General features: G+C 41.1%; 1 protein-coding gene across 1 annotated transcript in view; it reads right to left on the reverse strand.

Moving 5' to 3' along the window:
- Positions 1–25,165, reverse strand: part of Dnah8 (dynein axonemal heavy chain 8) — a 275,799-nt gene that overhangs the window by 72,355 nt on the left and 178,279 nt on the right. The window contains exons 69-78 of the mRNA XM_076860182.1: positions 24,532–24,703; positions 22,850–23,005; positions 18,459–18,614; positions 16,036–16,218; positions 12,842–12,947; positions 10,505–10,757; positions 10,192–10,382; positions 5,687–5,808; positions 2,275–2,393; positions 112–314 (exon numbers count right to left, since the gene is read on the reverse strand). Of these exons, the coding sequence (XP_076716297.1) occupies positions 112–314; positions 2,275–2,393; positions 5,687–5,808; positions 10,192–10,382; positions 10,505–10,757; positions 12,842–12,947; positions 16,036–16,218; positions 18,459–18,614; positions 22,850–23,005; positions 24,532–24,703 (1,661 nt within the window). The remainder of the gene's footprint in view (positions 1–111; positions 315–2,274; positions 2,394–5,686; positions 5,809–10,191; positions 10,383–10,504; positions 10,758–12,841; positions 12,948–16,035; positions 16,219–18,458; positions 18,615–22,849; positions 23,006–24,531; positions 24,704–25,165) is intronic.

Below are 25,165 nucleotides of genomic sequence, written 5' to 3' on the forward strand. Positions count from 1 at the left end.
CAAATCAATTTTACAGGTACATTTCTAAGAATCAATCATGAAATTACGGTAGGCAAAATTCAGAGCAAAAATACAAAAGTTTTGACAAATTTCATAGATCTCTAATCATACCCAGCTTCAGCTTCTTGGCCAAGGCATCAATTTGAATGGTAGGGTCAGAGCCCATGGACAGGAAACAGATCAGAGGTGTCCGTGTGTCGCTTTCTTCCCAAGTTTTCTCCAGATTCAAGATAACTGGTTCTGTGTACTTCTCCTCCAAGGAATCTGCAATATACTTTCTGGCTTGAAAAACAGTGCGGTCTGGGCACCAGGACCTAGAAGTGAATACAAGTCAGACGTAATAAATTCAGCATATTCGTTTTTTATCCTATTTAATTCTGGGCACATAAAGAACACATATTTAATTAGCCACAGGACAACAAGCTCATTCTCCCTTCTGCAGGTCTGTGAAAAAGGGATGGCAATGTTCCCTATCCCTGGATGAACACAAATTTAATCACGTGGCTTGGTGCCAGGCATTGGCAAGGATTGGGCAGCGATGATAAAACCAGTGTCCTCTGCCAGTATACCTGTGATGGGGGACAACCTGCCACACACTCTGACGCCCCTGGTCCTCAGAGGGAGAATCCTTGGGACAAAGGTGTCAAAAGTTAGTGGATAAGCAAGCATTTATGTTATACCATTTGTGTACCATTGTAGGTTATACACAGAGACACATCAAACAAATATCATGTGAAATTTGATATTTTAGATCACAGACCAGCTCTAAAAATTCTTATTTGATAGTAGATTATACTATTCATTTAAGATAGATCTAATTTTTGGCACAATCACTTTAGAAAGCAGTATGGAGATTCCTCAGAAAACTTGGAATGGAACCACCATTTGACCCAGTTATCCCACTCCTCAGTATATACCCAAAAGATTTAAAATCAGCATATTACAGTAACACAGCCACTTTGATGTTTATAGCAGCTCAATTCACAATAGCTAAGGTATGGAATCAACCTAGATGCCCTTCAACAGATAAATGGATAAAGAAAATGTGATATATATATATACAATTGAATATTATTCAGCCATAAAAAAGAGAAAGTTTATGACTTTTGCTGGTAAATGGATGGATTTGGAGACTCATGCTAAGTTATAAGCCAATCCCCCCCAAAAACAAAGGCCGAATGTTCTCTTTGATATGTGGATGCTAACACACAATAAGATGGGGGAGGGAAGCATAGAAGTTCATTGGATTAGAAAAGGGGAATGAAGGGTAGGGAGGGGGCATGGGAATAGGAAGGACAGTGGAATGAGTCAGACACAACTTTCCTATGTTCATATATGAATACACCACAGTGAATCTCACCATTGTGTACATGCATAAGAATGTGATCCTAATTAGAATAAGTTATACTCTATGTATGTATAATGTATATGTATAATGTGTCATATACATTCTACTCTCATGTACATCTAAAAAGAATAAAAAAGAAAAAAATATAAACCTGATTTTACAATAGGTAAAAGACACATTTGTTCCAACAAAAATAAGTAGCCCTTTCATACTCTGTAGACTCGGAGGTGATCCTTGTTGCCGTTCTCATCACTGTTACCAGCACAACAAAACCTGGGAGACAACTTTTTCCAAAGGCAAGCTCAGGCATACAACCCCACCATTTTACCTCATTCACTAGTCATGCACACGCGCGTTCACACACACACACACACACACACACACACACACTAATTTTTCAAATTTGCAAAGTCTCCTGGAGCTACGAGATGCTGAGGAAATGTGAAAAGTAAGCAGGGAGGGGAACACTCTCCTTAACCTCCATTTCAAACTTTTGCTTCCATTTTAGTAGCCAAAATAGTATAATAGTCTTGGATTCTTCCCTCAAGTGAATTCAATTTTAGTGTATAAACTAATTGCCTTATAACTTTGTAAGTTCTATTTTTATAAAGAAGTCATTTCAACACTGAATGATTCACTTGTCAGTAATTGAACAAAGTGAATAATAAAATCATTATTTTCTCATGTTTTCTTTTTTCCTATCATTAATACATTGTGAAACTGTGCATGTCACCCCCTGCCACCATCATCAATATGTTCTGCTGGTGAAGGAATTTGGAGAATTGCCTTCCAAAATCACAGTTTGGAGACACGTGCATTTCTTATAAAAGCCATGGGGGATGCTGTGAAGTCAGCTCGCTGAAGTACAATCTGTAATTTAAGGACACGACAGTGATGCTTCTGGGTCTGAGAATACCTCTTCTTACCTGATAAGTAACAGCTTGTGGCAGGTATCTAGGGAATCATTATATCCATCAGGGATAATTTCCTCTTCTGGGGAATCTTTATCAAACCAGCTCTTCCACCCCTTCTCATTGCGAGCTATCTAAAAGAAACAAGCCAAGAAGTGAGACAGGAAGTCCAGTGGCAGGACTGTGCTGGAGGCTCTGACCCACCTCCAGGGGCATTCTTTACAGGAGCCTCGCTTTTCAGGCAAAACAACACCCATCGTATTTTTCATCAGAATCAATGACCTGAATAATGTCAATGTGGTCTAACCCCCTTTCAGTTTCCCCCATTATTTTCCTACACGATTCACTAGAATTAGGATCATGTACCAATTATACAAAATGGTTGGACAAGAAGAAATACAGGTCAAGGTTCCTCAATTTTGCTATTATTGCTATTTTGGAGGGGGGTGATTCTTCGCTGTGGGGCTGTCCTGGCCATCGTAAAATGTTCAGCGGCATCCCTGGTCTCCACCCACCAGGTACCAGTAGCGGCCCTCTAGATATTGCCAAATGCCCCTGGGGGCGGCACAAAGTTGCCTTCAGTTGAAAACTACTGATACAGACCATTCTGAGAACTAAACCTCTGAATGTTGACTTCTGATTAAAAAGAGCAGTAGTGGGGCTGGGGTTTTATTTCAGTGGAAGTGCACTTGCCTAGCATGTGTGAGGCACTGGGTTCGATTCTCAGCACCACATATAAATAAAATAAAGGTCCACTGACAACTAAAAAAATAGCAGTAGGTGACAAAAATCAAAACCTCTGTGACTCTCAGGTGATCCCCACTGTGAGGCCTTACACCTAGAAATGGCAGAAGTCTCTCCAGGAGCTGGTCTCAAGCAAGCATTCTTCTGGAAGCCTGGAGAGGACCTCAGGTTTTCAGAGGCATTAAAAGGTGCTTCCTGCAGCCCAATTGCTGCCAGAACTAATTACAAAAACTGTCAATTGGTGAGTCTGCCATTACTCCTCAGTCACAATAGGGTGGATTCTTCAGACGGTGTTGGTAAGCACTTTTAAAAAATCCATGGTAAGCAATAGCAGCAAACTGCAAACCCTCATGTCACAGATACCACATGCAGACCTGCGGGTTGGACTTTTACTTCTTTTTTATTGAGGCATAACAGAGGTTAAAAACTGCCCAAGGACACAGATTGTGTGAACAATGCATCCTTTAGGATACAGACAGGGTGTAAATCATTAACAAAACAGTTTGCTCTGAAGTTTGGTTGCCTTGACTTTATCCCTAGGGCACCAGGAGATGGAGGGGGACTTCTGAAATGTTTCCCAGCCTCTGTCTTTCTCCTGAAGACTGCAGCGGCTCTCCCAGGTTGTCTGCCCTCAAAGCATTTGTCCACATGGTCAAATCAACAACAAATCCATCCTGGTGCTGCCCCTCAGGCCCTATGCACAGACATCCACGGCACCTCTGCAGCTCACAGAGGCCCAGGAGAAGCAGGCGCACAAGGGAGCAGATGGCTGCTCTCAGCTTACTGGCCTTCCACCTGCAGGGAGCTGCAGCAGGGACGGGCAATGGGATGATGTCCTGCTCTGGCCAACTTCCTGTCCCTCCAGGTGTTAAGCAGCTTGGCCTGGCATGGCAAAGCCAGGGCAACTGCTGTTTGAGATGATTTTTGCTTCAGTTCCTGACACCTACATCTACTCAGTAAGGAACTTCTAATCCTTCCATTCCCTTGCACAGAGAGGCCAGACGACTGATAGACACCTGGCGGCAGCTCCCACAGAATTCCCATGACCTTCCTAGGAATGGCCACTTCCTCACTTCTGGCCACTGACAGCGTGAGAGGAATGGGAGAGAAATAACTCATGAGGGCCTGGGAAGAGCATGAGGTCAGGGGATAGCTCTGCTGGCTATGTGACCTTGGTGAGCGCTTAACCTCTCTAAGTTCAGTCTTTTCATCTAGAAAGCAGGGCCAATAAATACCTCCTTATAGGGTTGTTGCAAAGTACCCAATCCATAGTGAGCAGTAATGGCTACCAGAATCTACACCATGGGGGTTACTTTACATGTAACTGGGAGAGGCAGGCAGTAGTGTCCTTCCAGCCATATAATCTGTTGGCCGAGGGCACTGATACTGAGTGAATTTGCTAGGGATGCTTGAAGATTTCGTTTATTCAGTCTCTGAGTAGATCCAACCTTTCCCCAACCCCACTCCAGGAATCTGTCCACCCCCTGACAGCTGTGGCTAGGGTAGCGCACTGTGCAGGGATCAGTGATCGCAGAAGGAGTTTCTGCCAGTCTGCGATCCAATAAGGATCCTTTGTCAGTCACGTGCAATCACAGAAGAGACAACTACCAGCTGGACACTGGGAAACTGCAGGTACCATCAGTGACTGGCAGTTACAACCAATGATCCCAGAAATAAACAACTATCTTTATTCTAAGTTGCACAATTGCTTTCCAGTGATGGTCAAATCCACAACAAATCCACAATAACCAATAAATAGATATCTTCAAAAATGAAAAACTGGTAAATTGGTACCAGATTCACATTTTCATCATTAAAATGATTAAAAAGGAGCCCACCTCTTAATTTACCTCAAACTCAAATCTACACCAATTATTCAATCATAGGCAGAAGTAAAAATGCAAAAAAAAAAAAAAATCAATTCTACAATGACAGGGTCTACTCACTGATCTGCTTATAATAGCAACTAAAGCAGGCACATAAAAACAACCCATGTTGCTGCCTGTAATCCCAGGGCCTCGGGAGGCTGAGACAAGGAGGATCACAAGTTCAAAGCCAGCCTCAGAAACCGAGTGAGGCCCTAAGCAACTCAGTGAGACCCTGTCTCTAAATAAAATTCAAAAAAGGGCTGTGGATGTGGTTCAGTGGTTAAGTACCTCTGAGTCCAATCTCTGGTACCAAAAAATAAGTAAGAAAGAAGGAAGAGAGGGGGAAGGAGGGAGGGAGAGAGAGAGAGAGAACACAACACATGCCCACCGCACAGGAAGAAAGATGGTTCCCTGCACCCGTAAAAAGGCCACTCTGAGGATAGGAAAGGTAGCAGAATACAACAGTTACTAATAGGGCATTGTGTAAAAATGTGGATGTGTAACCGATATGATTCTGCAATCTGTATTTGGGGTAAAAATGGGAGTTCATAACCCACTTGAATCTAATGTATGAAATATGATATGTCAAGAGCTTTGTAATGTTTTCAACAACCAATAAAAAAAAAAAAAAACCAAATAAAAAGGCCACTCTGAGGTCCATCTGTCCAAACTGCCCCCTCCCAGTCACAGTACCTCAAGCCCACACTGTTGTTTGACTCCTGCGGGTGAAGGAACTGTCATCAGGAGGACTTAGTTAAGATGGCCTGCATGCATTTGGATTTACAAACCTGTACTTTTCACCAGCCCCTTGTTACCTGGTTCATAATTTCTGCAAATTGCGGAAGTTTACTCAGCTCTACGAGATTTAGCCACGTCATGTCCAGGATCCAGCGAAACGGTTTTGGGGGGCAGGCTTTCAGGTCCAGAGCTGCACCCCCTGGGGGGAAATGTCAGACAGCATGAATCAGGCGAGCTCGTACTTCATTTTTAGACATTTATTTTCCAAATAAAAAAAGCGAGATAACCATATTACATAAAATATGGGAAAATTGGCAAATAATCATATTACGGAAAATGTGGTTATCTTTTTTGGGTACATTTCCCTGAAGTCTCAGTGCTTTATTTACTGATTTATAGTATCTTATAAAATATGACAGCAACACTTTGTCATTTTTCCCTGCAAAGAATTTTTCTCAGGTCGTCACGGGTATTTTCCTCTTTGTCCACTTTTTCTTTTTTACAACCAAATTTCTATATTGATGAATTGGTGGATCTTTTCATGTGTGATCTTTACAGATAATTTCTTAGTCAATCATCACTCCTCCAGAATATCAATATTCAACACTATTTCTTACCGAGTTAAACAGATGATTAAACAGTTGGATAAAGAGGAAGAGAAAGAGGGAAACAGGGAGGGAGGAGGGAAAGAGAAACTCATACATCTTGGGATTGTTTTAGGGGGTAAGTGGTGTTCAACTCACTTATTCAACAAATATTTATTGAGCACCCCCACCATGCATCTGCATGACCCAGGCACCGAGGACACGGTGGACAAAACCAGACAAGGTCCCTGTTGTCATGAAGTTTGGAGGCTATCGGAGGATCTGGGTTATGGCATCAGATTATATTTTGAAGCAAATCACAAGTCAAATGTGCATACCTAAGGTAGTCATTTTCCAACCAGATACAGGATTATAATTTTAAAAGTCCCCTATTACATGTCTCTAGTAATGTCACATCATAACTCCAGCTCCAATGTTAAGTTAATTCAGATGAATGCACAACAGTGTTTCTGGAACTTTTAAATCCAGTGGTCCTCCTTAAAATCCCAGAAAATCCTTCCACTTCACATATCAACCCCTGGGTCAAAAGATGGTGGGGGGGACTACTGATCTTTGCTCTTTTTGTTTAGCATCTTCCTGAGAAGATATATGAACTGTAGACCCCTTTGCTCTACTACAGAGGACTTGGGGATCAGCGGCTCTGAGGGCCACAACACCTTTAGGTGACCCTTCCTCTCACTGTTCCACCCCCCTGCAGAGGGGAAAGACCAAGTTCTGTTCCAGTGTGAGAGTCACTGATGGGAGAAGCAACCCTCAGAGAGCGCCCCCTGCAGTCTTCACAGTTCCCACGTCTCTAACTCAGAGACTCGCACCTCTTTTTCTCCTCAGTGGTTTCCGAAGAAATACTTTCATGTGACTACGCACTTTAGGGACATCAGAAGAAGCCAACTAAACTGCCGGGCATTTTAGAGCACGTCATGTATCTGAACCAACCCAGAATGATGACAGCCCACCCTGCTCTCCCAGATATCCCAGCTCTGTCACTGACTGGCTGCTTACGTTTGGGCAAGGGACTCAGTCTCTCTAGACTGCCTCATCAGATGGATGTCCTAATGGAATCCCCCAGGTGAATTGCTGTGAGATTAAATAACGTGTGTAGAAAATGTAGAACAACCCCAGCTCAGTGGCGGTTTTGACATTAATTCATACTCTCTGCCCACCACTTTGGGAAGTCCAGGTCCAGTCCCACCTGGAAGGCAAAAGCACTCCCCGCAGCTCCCCAAGGTCTTTTTATTAATGGTCTATGACAAAAGAGAGACAGTATCTTTCTAAAATAAGCACTCCCGGAAAATGGATATATCAGTTGCTCTGTAACGCAGGATTGCCTCTGGAAGCCATTTCATTTTTCAAAGCTCTGATATTCTCAGATGAAAAAGAAAGTCAAAGGCACCTTACAAATATTGGAGAAAACAGGAAGTAATGGATACCTAAGGACGGTCACTCTTGGGAAATCAAATGTTGCTGCCAAGATAAACAACTGTTTTCCCCCTTAAGTATTGTGTTCATAACATTTTTTAAAAATAAGTCTATGATCTAAGGGCCATATTTTAAAATTTTTTTAGAAACTGAACCATACCATCTTTTAAGAAACAATTCAATCAAAAGGTAAGCCAGTACAAATCTAAAACTACAATAAACTGGTTTTGTCTATAAAACAACACACTCTTTTTACTGCTGAGATGATTGTACTTCTGTCAATCAACCTATCACACAATTCCAAATTAATCTTCCTAAAGCACTGCTCTGTTCAGGCTACATCCCTGCTCATAAAACAATCGATGGCTCCCTATTGCCAACTAAATGAAATCCAAATTCTTCTTCCACGCTCTTCTGGCCCTATACAATCCGGTTCTGACACTCCAGTTTTTATGAAATGAGATCATAAATATGCTCCAACCCTAACGTAGGTGTGCAGTCTTCTTTATTTTTCTGTAGCAAATCTAATCCTCCTGAGGAACGCTGACCCTCCTGTGTTGCCTTGTTTCTTGATCTTCTGATTTCCCACCCTCTTTCAAAGAGCCCAGATCTTTCTGGGTAATAGCTCCGGTCTAGCTGGGTTTGCTTGGTGGGGGAGGGGTGGCAGGGTGGGATCTCATCTTGGTTTGGGGGATACCTCAGATCTGCATGTTGCCCCCTCATCTCCATGTGTCTGGGTCACAGGCTGGGTTCCTGTACAAGATCCTCTGATTGCAACTAATCCTGTCTGCCAAGCCCCAACCTCGACCTGTCTCCAGTCAGACATCCCCTTGCCCTGCAGCACCCTTGACCTCTCTCCCAGCTCTCAGACACAGCCACTTTCCATTTCACCTCCACGATCTCTCATACGCATTCCTTCCTTTATATTCTCATGGCCTTTCTCCTGGGCAGGAATGCACTCCTGTGGTTGGGGAGATTGGGGAGACTCCACTGAGGCTCTTTTTTTCCAATCTCATACACGTCTGGCCAACTCACCTTCTTAAGGGATAGACATGTCCCAGTCCACAAGGGCCCTGCTTCTTACTAGATCCATAGGATCATTCCTAGAGGATGGTGCTTTCCACAGTAAGCCACCAATGTACCTGTCGAGTCCTATTTCCCGCCATCCACAGGGCATTTCAACAAAACCAGGCTGTTTCAACAGCGCTGTTCTCAGTACGGAGGGTTGTGCTCATTTCTGCCTCTCCTGAATTCAGGATCCCTCTCAAATGCCACTGTTTTTTGAGGGTAAGGGTAGCCAGAAAATGATATGCCAAATTATATTTAAAGAGCCAAAAACATAAGAAAAAGATTGGAACATGTTTATAATCAATCAAATAATCCCCAGATCATTGTAGAAGTAGACTTTTTGTTCACAAAGCCTTTTTTTTTAATAACACAAACCACATGCAATCTTTTCCTCCTTTTTGATTGAACACCTTGTTTTTGTTTCTTAGCTCTATTACTTAAGTTGTTCTGCTTTATTTTAGAGGTTTTTTTTTTTTGTTGTTGTTGTTGTTGTTTATTTTTGGTACCGGGAATTGAACCCAGGAGTGCTTAACCACTGAGCCACATCCCCAGCCCTTTTATTTTTTATTTTGAGACTAAGTTACCTAGGGTCTCAATAAGTTGCTGAGTCTGGCTTTGAACTTGTGTTCATCCTGCCTCAGCCCCCAGCCACTGGGATTATAGGCGTGCACCACTGTGCCTGGCCATTAGAGTTATTTTCTAAAACTAACTTTATCCCCATTATGAGTCTATGATTTATTTTAAAACAAGGTCTGGCTTATGCTTGTGTCTCCAATAGCAGCATGACAGGTTTATATAGGAAGTGCTCAGTAAATACTTGTTCAACTGAATTCAACTGAAAATATCATTCTTTTTTTTTTTGGTACCAGGGGTTAAACTCAGGGGCACTCAACCACTGAGGCATATCCCCAGCCCTATTTTGTATTTTATTTAGAGACAGGGTCCCACTGAGTTGCTAAGCACCTCGCTTTGCTGAGGCTGGCTTTGAACTTGCAATCCTCCTGTCTCAGCCTCCCAAGCAGCTGGGATTACAGATATGTACCCCTGCACCAGATGAAAATAACATTCCTTTGTCTTCTTAATTATACCTTTTAACTTAGAGATAAGCAATGAACAAGATGAATGCCAAATATGGAATACAAATATGCCTTTTTACGGCCTGAAAAATAATGACACTCCCTGGCTGAGGGAATTGCTCTCTTGCTCTAGAAAACTCACCATCAGCATGTCTTTCAATCTATTCTCCTAAGCACGGACAACAATGAACAGACTGGACATGATTATATATCTAAAATCCACAGGGTTAGCACAGACCTGAATCTCAAAGTAACCAGAGAAAAATTAATGGAAATCAGATAAAAAGACATTAAAAAAAGAACATCACTTCCATTAGGACCCAATTTCCCTTCCATATCACAGAAACGGGTTTAGGGAATATCAAAGAACACATCAAAAGCAATACTTTTTACCCATCCGCATTACAAACACTTTACCTTTAATGAGGGCCTGAAACTCTCTGTGCTTAACTGTCCCTCTCTGAAGATCAATTTTTAAGGTCATGAGGAGTACAAAGAGGAATTTGTGGTTTTCGTACAGGCCTCTGACGGAGTATGTAAAAACTTCGTATGTCAGGTACTCGATAATGTTGGTGATCCTCTTCTGAGGGAGTGGCGACTTCTCAGACCTGCAGTCCATTTCAAAAAATCAAAGAGGCAAAAATCAATTGCTGAAAGAAAAGAAATACAGATACAAAGAAATTGAAGTTCCAGCTTTGGAGCCACTGGGGAAAAGGTGGGGGAGACTGACCTGGCCATGGACTGATCAAAGAGCTTCAAGAACTGGGCCAGCGACGTCTGGTACATGATGTTGACCATGCTCATCTCCGTGATGAGGAAGTAGAGGATGCTGCCTCGGGTGGCCGCGGGCCGGAACTCCTCCTGCGCGGTGTTGATCTTGATCTCGGTTTCCGCAGCCACGTGCAGCTTTTCACTCACTTCAGCCGCTGTCTGCTTGGTAGTTCGGAGGACACCAATGAGAGATTCATCATCTACCAAGGAACCTAAAAGTCAAAGGAGGAAAACTGTAGACATGAGGTGGAGCGGCTTCCAAGCAAGAGGCGTCGCTTCTGAATCCCACTGCTGGTTTCCACCTGGACTTCTCCAAAGTCGACAGGGTCCCAGGGGAATAGACGCCAAAAGGTCAATTACCACCTGATGCCAGAGTCCTACCAAAGGCCTGTCCCGTTACCCGGCTTACAAATCTGCAAAAGGCTAAAGACCCATTTGATAGGTTTTCAAATGTCTGAAGGCAATAATGGCATCTCCAGGGATTTTAGCCATTCCCTATGTGACATGCTTTCCCTCCATCTGGGTGGCTTTTCACCAAGTGTCCCCAGAGTGTCTGTCCCACTTGTCTTGGAGTGTGAACTGGTGCAAAAGCTTGGTGTTACAGTTTGGATGTGAGGTGTCCCCCAAAAGCTCACGTGTGAGACAATGCAGGAAGGCTTGGAGAAGACATGATTGGGTCACAGCCTTAACCTAATCAGTGGGTTAATTCCCTGATGGGATTAACTGGGTGATGACTGGAGGCAGGTGGGGTGTGGCTGGAGGAGGTGGTTTACTGGGGGGCATGGCTTTGGGGTATATATTTTATATCTATGAGGGGAGACTCTCTCTGCTTTATGATCACCATGTGAGCTGCTTCCCTCCACTACACTCTGCCATGATGTCCTGCCTCACCTCAAGCCCCAAGGAAGGGAGCCCACTGTCTGTGGATTGAGACCTCTGAAACCTTGAGCCCCCAAATAAACTTTTCCTCCTAAAATCGTTCTGGTCGAATCTTTTAGTCACAGCAGCCAAAGAGCTGACTGAGACTCATGGCAAGCTGATAGGTGAGCGGCACCTTCTCACCTCCCCCTGGTTGAGCAGAATGGTCCTTGTTACTGAGAACTCTGGTTCCTCTACAAGAGGAGATTGGGGGACAGTAGAAGTGTCTTGTCAGGAAGAGAAACCCTAATTTTATTTTTAGCTTCCCCTTCAACATTGTTTTTAATAGAAATAACACGTGCTCGTGACCATGAGTTCAGTTTTAAGCTATGGAAAGATTCTTTGGATGTGCTCAACTCTTGGCCGGTACACACGGCAAGCTCGGGCCTGTCCTGGATTCTGAGAGGCAGGCAGGTGCCGCAGACATACTGAGTTCCTCTGGCAGACAGGCCTCATCTCAGGTGGAAGTCCACACTTGGTTAATCTCACAGCAGAGATATCTGGATCTGGCACACTCTTCGCAGGACCAGGGAGCCACCTTTGGCTCTCCTTGCTAACACTTAGCAAGAGACCAGCGACTTCACCAGCAGAATCAGTGCCATAAAGGCAGACAGAAAGACTTTCCACTAAGCTCATCCTAAAGGTTAGATTTGGGAAGTTAGGGGTTTTTTTTTGTTGTTGTTTTTTAATTTTAATTCAGGAATTAAAGTGATATTGGGAAGTATTCTTTATCAGACTGCTAATAAATGGGGGAATTCAGGTTGCTGTGGTTTGCCTACACAGAACTATATGATGTTTGTTGATTTCACTTATTTGGATACAATTTTTCTTTTACTATATTGAACAGGGAGTACATCCTCAAATTGGGGTATGGTATGATGACTCTGACTGCCCAGAGGAGACCCTACCCTTGACTTCCAAGTGCAAAGTCAAGGTGAGATGAAAAGAGCTGGGCCCTTGGTAGCCAAGCTCCTTGGACACAAATGACATGTGTCATAACCTGTTGGAGCACTGCATTTTAAGACCAAATGAAAGAGTCAGTCTGAAAAAAAAATAGATTAGCACATTAGTTTCTTTTGGGCAAGCAAATTAGCCTATTGTGAGTTACCCAGCTCCACTGGGAGCCCTTATTTTTCTCAGGAGAGAGCAATTACATCAAGAAAACTGTGTTATTCCCAGATGCGCAGTCTCTAGTTGCTAATTCAAAAATCAGATTCTCTGCAGTCCTTCTTTAACATCTAGCTAGAAACCGCCTGGCTTGTTTTTGTATTGGTAACTCAACTTTTTCCTAATGTGTGCAATCATGAGAGCATTGAAGTGTATAAAAGAAATCCTCACTTAGGGTTTGTTATTTGATTACTTCTTAATAACACAATACCTTTTGTAGCACTTAATTTATAGAGGAGGTTATCTTCAAGTTCTTTCATCTTTCGCTTATTAAAAGTAACGTCCTCCAAAAGTTTAACCCTCTCAGACTCTAGCTCCTGTTATTAAGAAACAAAAAGATAGCATCAGAACTGAAATTCCCAGTGATCATGGCAAATTCAACATATTAGTTTTTTGTTATTAATTTAAAATGTTTCAACCAAACTGCCTTTTGAAGGACAGAAGAAATTACTATCATTAGTCAAATCCGTCTGTATTTTGTTTCTCTGTATAATTTTTTAAACTATGCCCACTAGCATTCAGATTCCACAGGCCTTAGACTGGCATGCAGGAGATAAGGGCTAAAACAATTTTACCCAATTACCCCCAGCCTCCTTGCCAGCTCGGTTTATTAACAGAATGTCCCATTCTCTTGGACCTGTTCCCACACTGCATCTGTGAGAAATGCTCAGTTTATTTGCAGGAAGAAGAGGTAGAAACAAAGAGGCATTAATATCAAGAAACCATGGGGCTACTGAGGTCAAATATGAATTCTCAGCTTGAGATCTGACTACAGGCACACAGGACCTGACGTCGCACAGTCAGCTGCCGACACAAATCCGTTTTCCATTGTATTTGCATCTCCTTCTACCAAAGGGATTACATCGGTGTTTGGAAGGTATCTTTTTCCTACATAAATAATATAACTTAGAAATTATATTTTGGAAAAATGCCAAACTTTTAGAAGTTTGCAAGACTTGTACAACAAATTCTCATATATCCTTTACCTAGAGTCACCAAAATGACTCTAGGTAAAGGGTGTATGTTGTTGGCTTTTTGCTCTGTCTATAAATGATATTGTTGTTGTTATTATTATTATTGTATCTTCTTGCTCATGTCATAACTCTTTGTTCCTAAAGATATTAGCAAATCTCCTGAGAGCCAGAACAGTCTCTTACATAACCATAGCCCAGCATTAAAATCCAGGGAATATAACACTGATACATACTCCTAGTAAATACAGACTCTAAATTGAAACCATCTCAGTAATATCCTTCATGGCAATGTTTTTTTGTTTGTTTGTTTGTTCTTTCCTGCACTGTTTTAAACTACTTAAGAACATTTCTGGAAAAACTGCTTTGGAAATTCTACCACTTTCAGGAAGTCTTCCTGCACCAACCAGTCAATCAAAGGCCACGGCACAGCATCGATCTGTACATCTGTTATGGCCTGTGGCACAGTTTGCCTTTGAGGTTATTTTCCTCCAGAGTTTGTGCATCTACGAGGCAGGAACTGTCCGCACTCTTCCCATTAATTTTTGTGTTCTTGACAGCACTTATTGTGAATCTTTGCAGAGAAGGGACTCAACCCAATAGATATTTGTCAAATCGAGAGGCACTGAATTTAGTTTAACTCCTTTATTTTACCTCTGGGGAAGCTGAGAACCCAGAAATATGATATCATCCCAATATCACACACATGGCTAGTTATTGGAGGAGAAAGGGCTGATACCCTCGTCTTCCATAACCAAGACAAGGGTCACTGCCACCATTCTAGCAGGATTGTGGCTTTCCTTGGGGTGATGAGAGTTTGGCTGCATTTGCAGGGGACTAATGAATCACTTTCATTCAAACAATCCTCCCCATGTGGCAGTGTATGAACACGTGGACAAAACAAAATCACATTAGCTTCCTTTTCAGTATGGAATTGAAAAACAGGTGCTACTGCATAGTAGACACTTGCTAAGTTTTACAGCATGATCAATAAGGCTTCCCTGGGAGGCCTGGCAGGGTGGAAAGTGTATGTGCTGTTATAGGCTTAGTCCCTTATTCTCTCTGACTTCCATTTGTTCATCATCAGAGCAGGCTTGCTGGGGGTTGGCTGTCCTGCTCAGGATGCCCTCACTGTGCTGTGCTCTTCGCAAGGTTGGTGTGCACATCTTAGAATGGCTCTTGAAGAGGAAGCTAAGGCCTAAAAGGAGTGGGTGTAGGGTAATTGGGAACCTTTAGACAGTGCAACCTCATGGGGGAGCTGGGCTAGAGTGAAATCATCTCAAAATAGTCCAATGGCCCCAGTGAGACCATGGAGGACTCCTTTCCGACAGCGGTTCTGAGAGGCAATTCAAGCAGTGAATTGGAGGGTCGGGGCTCTCTGCCTGGCTGTGGAGGAGACACAGTTGCCTTTTGGACAGTACCAGCCCCTGGTGTCTTGGAAATGAAAGTCACACAGCTCTCACAGTTGGGATTGTGCCCTTCTCTCTCCCCTGGACTGGTCACCTTTCAATGGCTGGTCCCCGAGGTGAGCCGCCTCTATTAACCAGGTAGGACTTGACATCATCTTACTCAAGAAGAAGAGTTGGCGTCATTTCTCTTTCCACTTCTGGGTGTGTGGCCTGTGTTCCTCTCTTCTCTCTCCCCCGGGGCCTGCCATCCTCCTCCTCCTCTCGTTCTTTTTCTCACCTTCCCATTTTATGTCTCTTTGCTGTTATTATTCCTAACCTTGTCTTTTCCTTGAATCTTGAATACCAAAATTAATTATACTGAAGCAAATAGAAACTTTCTCATGTTTTATGCAAATATATTCAATATATGCAAATATATTTTGTGCAAATATTTTATGCATAAAATTTAATGTTTTCCGAGCATTATCTTAATAATTGGTTTAATCTTGTATCTGTCTCTTAAAAAAAATCTTCTAATCCTAAGTTGTTCTTTGCTTCATTAGAACCCTCAGCCATACTTAATATCTCTGCTTTTGTGTAAATTTCATTTAATTAAAATAAAGGTATGGTTCCTTATATCATTAAATAATGGAGATCATAGTAATTCAAACTATCACAGTGGTATTTAGCAAGCCAGGGCAATAGGTCAATTTATTTTATCTCCAGGATTATGGTTTTCAGTAAATTTTTCATGTGAAATCAGGACAATCCATAAGGCTACAGATATGTAAGTCAATATACTCAAAGGTTTCCAATCAGAGTAGGGGTGTGTGTGTGTGTGTGTGTGTGTGTGTGTGTGTGTGGTGCTAAAGAAGAAATGAGTTACAGGATTTCTTCATAGAAATTGATACTGCCAAAGAAATATTTCTTCATGTTAACAAGGGTAAATATGGTTGTCTTCCATATACTTAGTGATTTCTCAATACATTTTAAGCATTTATTATAACTTATTATAAGTAGAAGTTCTTTCCCTTGAGTGTGATTACCTGTTTCTCGGTTAGAATTACTCTCCTCAATAACTGATTCTCCAGTCCTTTCATGGTAACAGTGAAGTCAATCACTGATGTCTTAGCGTTGATCTCGGGGGTAAAGGCAGGGTTTGGTAATTTCGTGGTAATATACAGTTTGAATGAATCCATGACATCACACTCCTTATCACCCACTTTCACCTATATATATATTCAAATATAAAATTAAGAACAGTTTAAGAGCAGGACAAGAGATTTGGGGTCAATTTAGGAAAGACTTTAGCAAAGGTCAGGGTTGTACAACTGGAATGAATTGCGAAAGAAAGATGTGAAATTTTAATCATTGTTCTTAAATAATAAAGCCTATTCCATTTAGAACAATTTAGATCTGTGGACCTTCCTGAAGATATTTTTAGCCATAATACCAGGCAAATGAGAAATTTATCCAAAACAAATGGTGGGTAAAGGAAAACTCAGATGCATCTAGGATTTGACTTGACATTTTCAGTATTTATTACTCTCATCAATTGTTCAAAGTACAGGAGATGCTATTTTCCCCCTAGCTGAGGAAATTATTTCCTACTATGGAACTTTGCTATATTCATCCAAAGTATTACTTCTTTTTGCATTCTATACTCATATCTCAAGAATATTTGACAATAGAAAGTTAACATAATGTGCAAAGGAAAAATGCCAACTCTTTTTTTCCAGAAAGAAAATATATATCTTAAATACTACTATTTGCAGTATATTGAAAAACAACTGGGTTTTGCTATATAAAAAAATCAAGTGGATATTGGTACCATTTTTAAATGTCTTAAGTTTCAATTAATCCTCATCCTGCATATCCTAAGGCTACCATCACATCCTCAGGTACCCTACCTTCAAAACTGCAAATAAGAATCTAGGGTCTTTAAAAAGATCTTCAGGAATGGAGATTCTATATCCTCCTTTGGCATGTTAAACAAGACATATGAAATAAATCAGATACAGAAAGACAATTACAGTGTGATCTCATCTATATGTGGAATCTGAACAAGTCTGAATTCTTAGAAGCAGAGAATCCAACACTGGTTACCTGGGGCTGGAGGTAGGAAGGGGAGGTGTTAGTCAAAGGGTACAACTTTCATTTGTAAGATGAACAAGTTCTGGATATCTAAGGGACAGCATGGGTGGTGATGAGTGTGTTAATTAATTTGATTGTGATAATCATTACATAATATATAGGTATATCAAAATCTCACATTGTACATTTTGAATATATAAGATCTTTATTTTATTTGTCAATTAAACTTTTTAAAATGCAGTTCAAAATTGTAGATGAGTCCACAATAGCCAAATGAATCACTAAAATTTTATTCTTAGCTCCTTTATCTGAAAAAGAGAAATTCTATTTCTTAATCTCATAGGAGATGATGCTACGTCTTCAGAACACTGAGTTTTATTCAATACACCCCATAAACTCTTGCAGGCTTAAGTATATATTGGATGCTCCATAAATTTTGCTGAATTAATTTTAAAAATATGGCATAGGAATGAATTCACATTATGAAGAAAAATTTTCTAAATAAATCTTTGTTTAATGAAAAAAATGCATTCTTTATGGTTCACTTATACTCAGGAAATAAAGTCATCCAAAGAGGAAAACACTCCACCAGAAATGTTGTTATTCATCAAGAAATAAAACCTACCCTAAAGGAAGAGAATGACGTCAATTAAAAAATAAACAATTATATTGAAAACAATTCATGTTACCATCAACAATTGGGAACAGTATTCCATAGCTTCCAGCAAAGTCAATGAGTTTAGAAGAAAAGTTAATAAAAAGAAAAAAGAACAGAGCAATATCTATAGGCTTTATGAAAATACTATTTTATCCAGTGAGGAAATTCATATTTTCTTATATAAATATGCATATAGTTTGCAAAATCAACTTTCTCAGAGTTGCTAAGAATACATGTACTTTTTCTGTGTAACACTAGCATAATTATTAAAACCAGACAATGTGGTTCCCTAATGTTACTTTGTTTTATATACTATAAAAAAGGAATCAAAGCATTACGTGGCACCCAATATTATATAGAGCTTTTATGTTTTTATGAGTTAAAAAATAAATTTAATTTTTTAAAAAGATCTACTTTAGCAATTTTGAAATGTATAATACATTCTACCCCATATATACAATTATTATTTGTTAATTAGAAGTTAGGAAAAAAGAAATATAGAATAATAGCTAACACTGTGAAGGAAAAATAAAATAAGCACTTTATGCTTAAAAATAAAAAATAGATAAAAGGAAACACCAAATATCAGTTTGGAAATAATTTTTTTCCAACGTATCAAATACTATCACCTGGAAGAAACTGTTTTTACTGCTATGCTCAAAAAGAGAAGTAGATGTCACCATTGTTCTTTTCTTTCATTCTTTTACAAAAGCTCACCTTAAAAGTGGTGCCGGATTTAATGAAGTTCTTTTCTAAGACATTGTCCAAGGCTGGGTCCAGCTCTTCACGAATGTCCTCGATGAGAAGGGGCCGACCCAAGGAGAGGCTGTCCTCCAAGTGTGTGCGGAAATATTTATGATTCAGAGACGTCACCTAGAAGTGGGGTTCATTAGCCTGTGAATGTTACAAAGAATGTGCCCATTCCTACATGGAGACCAAGAGATTGTTGGGCTGGTGACTGGGAATTTGAAGGACAGTACAGGAAGCCTGCTTCTAAAAATAAAAGAAAGAAGCAAAAATCAATTTTCAAAAATTGGCAAGTCATGACTTTGAAAAGCCCTGCAGGTGTAACAAAGTCTCTCTGATCAAAAGAGGAGATTCACGTTACATTCCTCATGTGGCATGTCAGAGCTCTGCTCCTGACAGACAGAAAAGAAGGACTCAAGGAGTGATCTTTTCAAACTTGCATAGTTATAATCACTACAGAAAAGCATATTACTGACATTTATTTATCTTCCCAGGACTCCTTCAAAATGAATAAGTGATAAAAAATTAAACATAAGAACATTAGAAATGTCATTGATGAAACCAACCTCCACCCACGTAGTTTTTCTCCTAGTGGGAAAGACTAGGATACTCTTCAAAAAGTCAACCTAAAAGATTACAAATTCACTTTCTCTATCCTTTTATTTTTTGAGTTCAAAGTCAGCCTTGGCAACTTAGCGAAGCCCTGAACAACTCAGTGAGAACCTATCACTTAAAAAAAAAAAGTTTCCACTATCTTCCAATTGTGCCAAGCTAGGGACCAAGCTTTTAACACACAGGGCTTTGGGGGCCACTCCAGATCCAAAGTCTATAGCATCATCTCTGATAATTGGTTGCTAATTTACATTCTTGAGTTTATAACAGCAACTTGGGGCAGCAGCTCTGGTTAAATTCTCTTTTGATCTCTCTCTTGATCTCTCTCTCTCTCCCCATTCATTTCTCTGGGTCTATTGCTTTTGCCAATGTTGAATCCTTGCAGGATTCCTCATTTTCAGACCAATGTTTGTTTTTAGTTAAAAACAGACCCGCTGGGCTGGTTGATGCCTGCATCAGCTGCTTGGCTTTGAACTCTTGCTTCTGCTATGATCCTTCTCCCTGCCTGTGAGGATTCCCCAGGGCTCCTCTGGATTCCCCTATCCTTACATTCTGTCCTCTCAGATGAACTGTCCCTTTTATGCTACTGTAGGTGTGGACCCTAACACAAGAAAGATCCACTGGGACAGAGAGTGGTTAGGAGAGCAGAGCTGACAGACATCAATTGCTATGAAAAAGAGAGGAGGGGGGAGGTAGAAATGAGCAATGAAATAAGACTGCTTTTGTTCTGTTTTGATGAAAAAGGAAATAACATTTTAAAAAATCCTGCACGTAAAAGAAGTTGTTTCCCCTAATTGATAGTTTTCTTTATACAAATTATATGCTCTAAAGATCTCACTATGAGTTGATTAAGGTAAATGAAGCTTAACAAAGAGCTGTTTTGTTTTTGGTTTTGGTTTTTGGTTTTTGTACTGGGGATTGAACCCAGGGGCACTTAACCACTGAACTCCATCCCTAGCCCTTTTTATTTTTTATTTTGACCTCACTAAGTTGCTGAGGCTGGCCTCAAACTTGCAATCTTCCTGCCTCAGCCTCTCAAATAAATGGGATTAGGGGTGCGTCACTGAACCCAGCTAAACAAAGAACTTTAAACAAATAAGGATCCAATATGACTAAATTCACTGTTGTCTTGTTCTATCTCCCGGGAGATAAACTCTATTTTTGCAATTTCCTTCCCAAGCAAAGACAATAATTTTCTAATAGTTTATTTAGGGTTATATTTAACCACCTTCAGTATCTTCACAAACTTGAAATAATATCTTGAAGTTCCAGTTTTAAGTTTAATCCACTGGATTTTCCTGTATAGAGGCACTATGGACAGCCACTCCAGAGCTGTGTCATCTGCACAAATAAGGTGGCCAATGAAGTCCTCATGGAGACACTTGGTGAAGTCAGAGCAGGCCTGGAGGTGGCGCTGAAAGTGACCTTGGCAAAGCTGCCAAGATAGAGGGCAGCACTGGACCCAAACATGCTGTGTTTTTCATTTCTCCGTGTTTGGGCACGTGGTTATCCACATACTTAGTAACTTGTGTTTTCTGAATAAGGAAAACATGGTTAACCTGCTTACATCCCAGCAGGAAATGGCTGTTGAAATAAGTAAGTCTCAGACACACTTCTGTTACATCCACAAGACGGTCTGGGAGCCCAGTACATCAGCCAGGACATGACCCAAAGGCTATCAATGAATGTAAGGCTGGAGCAGAGACCAAGCTATGGTCAGGAAACGCAGTGGTATTCACAGCCAAATAACACTGGGGCACCATTTGAGCTAAAGATAATGAGCAGCGAGATCAGCATCCAGGGGAGTGAAAGGCAGTGGAGCCAGGGACAATTACAACTGGACCCAGGAAACTAGGTGCAGGGTTATGCAGGTGAACCTGTAGGTCCACTCCTGGGAACGTGGTTCCCACAAAGCTCCGTGGAAACAGATGACACCACTTTGCTAAGCTTCTGCACACACACACACACACACACACACACACACACACACACACTGCTTCCATTTACACTCTCTCGTCCATCCTGGGATTTCTCTGGGTCCTGGTGTTCTGGAGTAGTCAGGAGGCGGGAGACCTGGGTATGCTCCTGAGCACCAAGCAGTGTCCACTTGCCTGGAAAGCCCGGATCTCAGAGGTACTCTTCCAATATTTCACTATTAAATATGATGTTTGTTATAGGCTTTTGTAGAAACTCTTTATCTGATTAGAGAAGATCCCTGCTAGTCTTAGTTTACCGACAGTTTTATCACAAATGAGTATTGAGGGTTTTTTTCCCCCACATTTATCAAGACAGACACATGATTTTCCTGATGTCTACACCCCTATGATGATGACACACTTTGATTAATCCACTTGAATTCAATAAATATTGGAATTCTTACTCTGTATAAAGAGCTGTGCAGAAAATGTAAAGATGGGTAAAACCATAAACCTGACTAGCAAGAAGTTTATGGTATAACAGAAATAAAAGAGGCAAAGGTGAAAAAAACAATAATTGAAGACAGACTCTAAGTCCACAGCAGAAGTACAAACAAAACGTGGTGAGGATTTGGGACAGGCTGCACTTAGCTGGAGTCCCAGAAAAGTCTTCAGGAAGGTAGTGTTGGGTGGAGGCCTTCAGGGACATTAAAAATTTTAATTGAGCTATCAGTTAAGTGACCAGTGGGGTGGAGAAAGACATTCTGATGAGTAGAAACAGTGGAAGTAAAACTACATAGGTAGAAGGCTTAGAACTCTGGGGACAGTGGCTAGCAAACATGGAATAGCTCATATCACTAGCTGAACTGAAAGATACAAGATCCCCAAGGATGTCAGCAATGTAACCCTGTCCCCGTCTATCGTTACTTCAAATTAACCCTACATTAGACTCCAAAGCCCACGCTGGACTCAGTATTCTACATAGTACCAAGCACCTGAGCTAGGTTGGCAAGAATGGCCTCGAGTTGAGGAATCACTTTTCTATAAGCCCAAACCCAAGGTATGGAGGGAGGGGAAAAGCCACATTCAACATTGGCAAAAGCAATAGAGTCAGAGAAATGAATGGAGAGAGAGAGGAGATCAAGAGAGAGCCCAAAAGAGAATTTAACCAGAGCTGCTGCCCCAAGTTGCTGTTATAAACTCAAGAATGTAAATTAGCAACCAATTATCAGAGACGATGCTATAGACTTTGGATCTGGAGTGGCCCCCGAAGTCCTATGTGTTAAAAGCTTGGTCCCCAGCTTGGCACAAATGGAAGATAGTGGAAACTTTTTTTTTAAGAGATGGGTTCTCACTGAGTTGTTCAGGGCTTCAATAAGTTGCCAAGGCTGGCTTTGAACTCATGATGGTATTGATTCAGCCTCCCAAGCCACTGGGATTTTATGTGTCACCACATCCAGCTTGGTGAAAACTTTTAAGAGGTAAGGTCTACTGGGAGGTCTTCCAGCCACTGGGGGTGTGTCCTTGATAGCGAGATTGGGACCCCAACCCCTTCCTCTTCCTCTCTTTTACATCTGGTCATGAGGTGACCAGCTTTGCCACTATGATGTTCTGCCTCACCACAGGCTCAAAAGCAATGGTGCCAATTAATCATGAACTGAAACCCCCAAAACTGTGAGCCCAAATATTCTTGTCTTTTTATAAGATGATTATCTCAGATATTTATTATAGTAACAGAAAGCTAACTAACACAGATGGCAACTTTATGACTGGCAGAGTCTATTGAAATTTTGGGGAAACTTTATAATTTCCCATGCACCAAATGCTACATACCTGTAAATCATTTTCTTTTTCCTTTGATTTAATCCAAGTTTTGCCTTGAGTTTGTGGATCTATGAGAAGTGGATATCTGGTGGCCTTTGTCACAATAATGCCATTCTGAATTGAGAGATCATCTCCTGGTAGACCCTGAAGCCCCCACTCACCAATCTAAATAACAGGAAATGGATATGATCATTCCAAGGAGAACCAAAATGTCTTCATTAAATGAAAAGAAGGTTTTCATTTATAGTTATTAGTTCTATAATGCAAAAAAAAATTTAAAGAGAGAATTTTTTAATATTTATTTTTTAGTTTTTGGTGGACACAACATCTTTATTTTATGTGGTGCTGAGGATCGAACCCAGCGCCCCATGCATGCCAGGCGAGTGTGCTACCGCTTGAGCCACATCCCCAGCCCGCAAAAAATTTTTAATTTGGACATTTGTTTTCTTTTGAGACTATGCAACTGGTAGCTAGAAAAAACAAACTTGTATGAACCCAATAATATTAACTTTAAAAAATGAATTTGTAACCTAATGAATCTTGAATGACCCAAACTAGATATATACTTTTATAATGCCTTTCCGTACTTTAGAGGAAACATTATAAACTTGAGTACCTACTATATCTGATTTGGAATTAGAGAAGATAATGAATGTAAAGAGCTGTCAGAAGACATAAGCCCTGAGGAATAATAAGCCCCTGATACGTCTCCTTCCTGCCCTTTGGTTCTGCTCACATGGGGTGTGGTGCTTATATAGCTGGAGGGAAATTAGATGAGATGTGTTGGTAGGAGTTTCAATGACACTTTTGTGAATATATCCTTCTCCAAATTTAGAGGGGGTTGCCAGTCTCTCTCCATGTCATCAATGAAATCACAAGAGACCCACTGAACCAACCAGCCTCTGCCCTCATTAAATTGCCCCAGGATTTCCAGGATGCAAAGTTAATAAAGACCATCCTGGCCCACCTTGCTTCCTCAGGGCCCAGTGCTTCTCCAACACAGAATCTATTCCCTCTAAGGGTGAATTCAACATTGTTTGAATTGAAGATGATTATTTTTTAACTTTTAAATACAGATAACATGAAATTAATAGCAACGCATCCTCTAGGGAAGCAGCAACTGGAGAGAATATTTGCAAATCAGAAATGCAACTCATGAATACAAATTGCCTGGAAAGCATTTATTACCACTGGAGCTCTGCAAGTTATACTGAGAATGGAATCAAAACCCTAACCAGGAGGGTCAGTGAATAGGACACACTATTACTCAGTGATCCCAGAGCACGCTATGGTGTTACGCTATCGGACACTAAAATAGATGGCGAATTGATAAAAAGGTCAATGCCTGCTCTTATGGTCCAGATAATGCCTGCATTTGCCCAACACATTTGAAGGAGAGTGTGACTTCAGCGGAGCACCATGAATGATGAGAAGAGCTCAGTCCTGGTGAGCCTGCTGCTCACAACCATCTTTTGGTTTACAGAGCACTTCCGTTTTTAATCGAAAAGCAAATTTCTCAAAATGCTAAAGAAATCCTGTGCCACGAGGAAAATCTTCCTTTTCACTCCTAAGCATCTTCAAAGCAATCTTTTCAATGGAACAGAGAAGGAAAAAATCAGGCCGGCCTCGATTTCTTATTAAGAAATAAAATGAGGCAGAAATTAAAACAGGTTAAGGAAGGTACAACTTACAGTTGGAGGGTCCACCAACATTGAAATAAGATTCAGGTTTTCAGTGAAAGGAATTTTCCGTGATCTCAACTCTATCTCCCATTGTTCTTTAAGCAAATAGTTCCTAAATATCTGATTGAATGGACCAAGGTAGGACAGGAAGCCTGTGCACAGCAGAATGTCACCCACAAGTCTGTTAAGAAAAAAAAACACAAAAGGTCCCTCCCCAAAGTGAGTCACCTAACACATTTAAACTTTTTTTTTCTTTTTAAATTTTTTTAGTTATAGTTGGACACAATACCTTTATTTTATTTTATTTTTTTTTTATGTGGTGCTGAGGATCGAACCCAGGGCCTCGCACATGTTAGGCAAAAGCTCTCCGCTGAGCCACATCCCCAGTCCACATTTAACCTTTTCCATTTGGTGGCTGGGAAAGCCACAGGGCAGTTTGGTTTTGTTATCAAGTGGGGGCCTTCTTTGCACCTGCCAGGCATGGAGAGACCAGACCAAAAAAAGGTGGGGGTGAGTGGGGACACATTTTGGGTGGTTCAGAGAGCAAGAAAGCGGAGCCCCCCCTACTGAAGCCTCAGGTGCAAAGCCTCGGCTCCTGGTGGAAAGCACCTTCTTGCTATTCCGTGTCATAGTCCTGCTCATC

This window comes from Callospermophilus lateralis, chromosome 6, assembly GCF_048772815.1.
Source record: "Callospermophilus lateralis isolate mCalLat2 chromosome 6, mCalLat2.hap1, whole genome shotgun sequence".
NCBI classification, from domain to species: Eukaryota; Metazoa; Chordata; class Mammalia; order Rodentia; family Sciuridae; genus Callospermophilus; species Callospermophilus lateralis.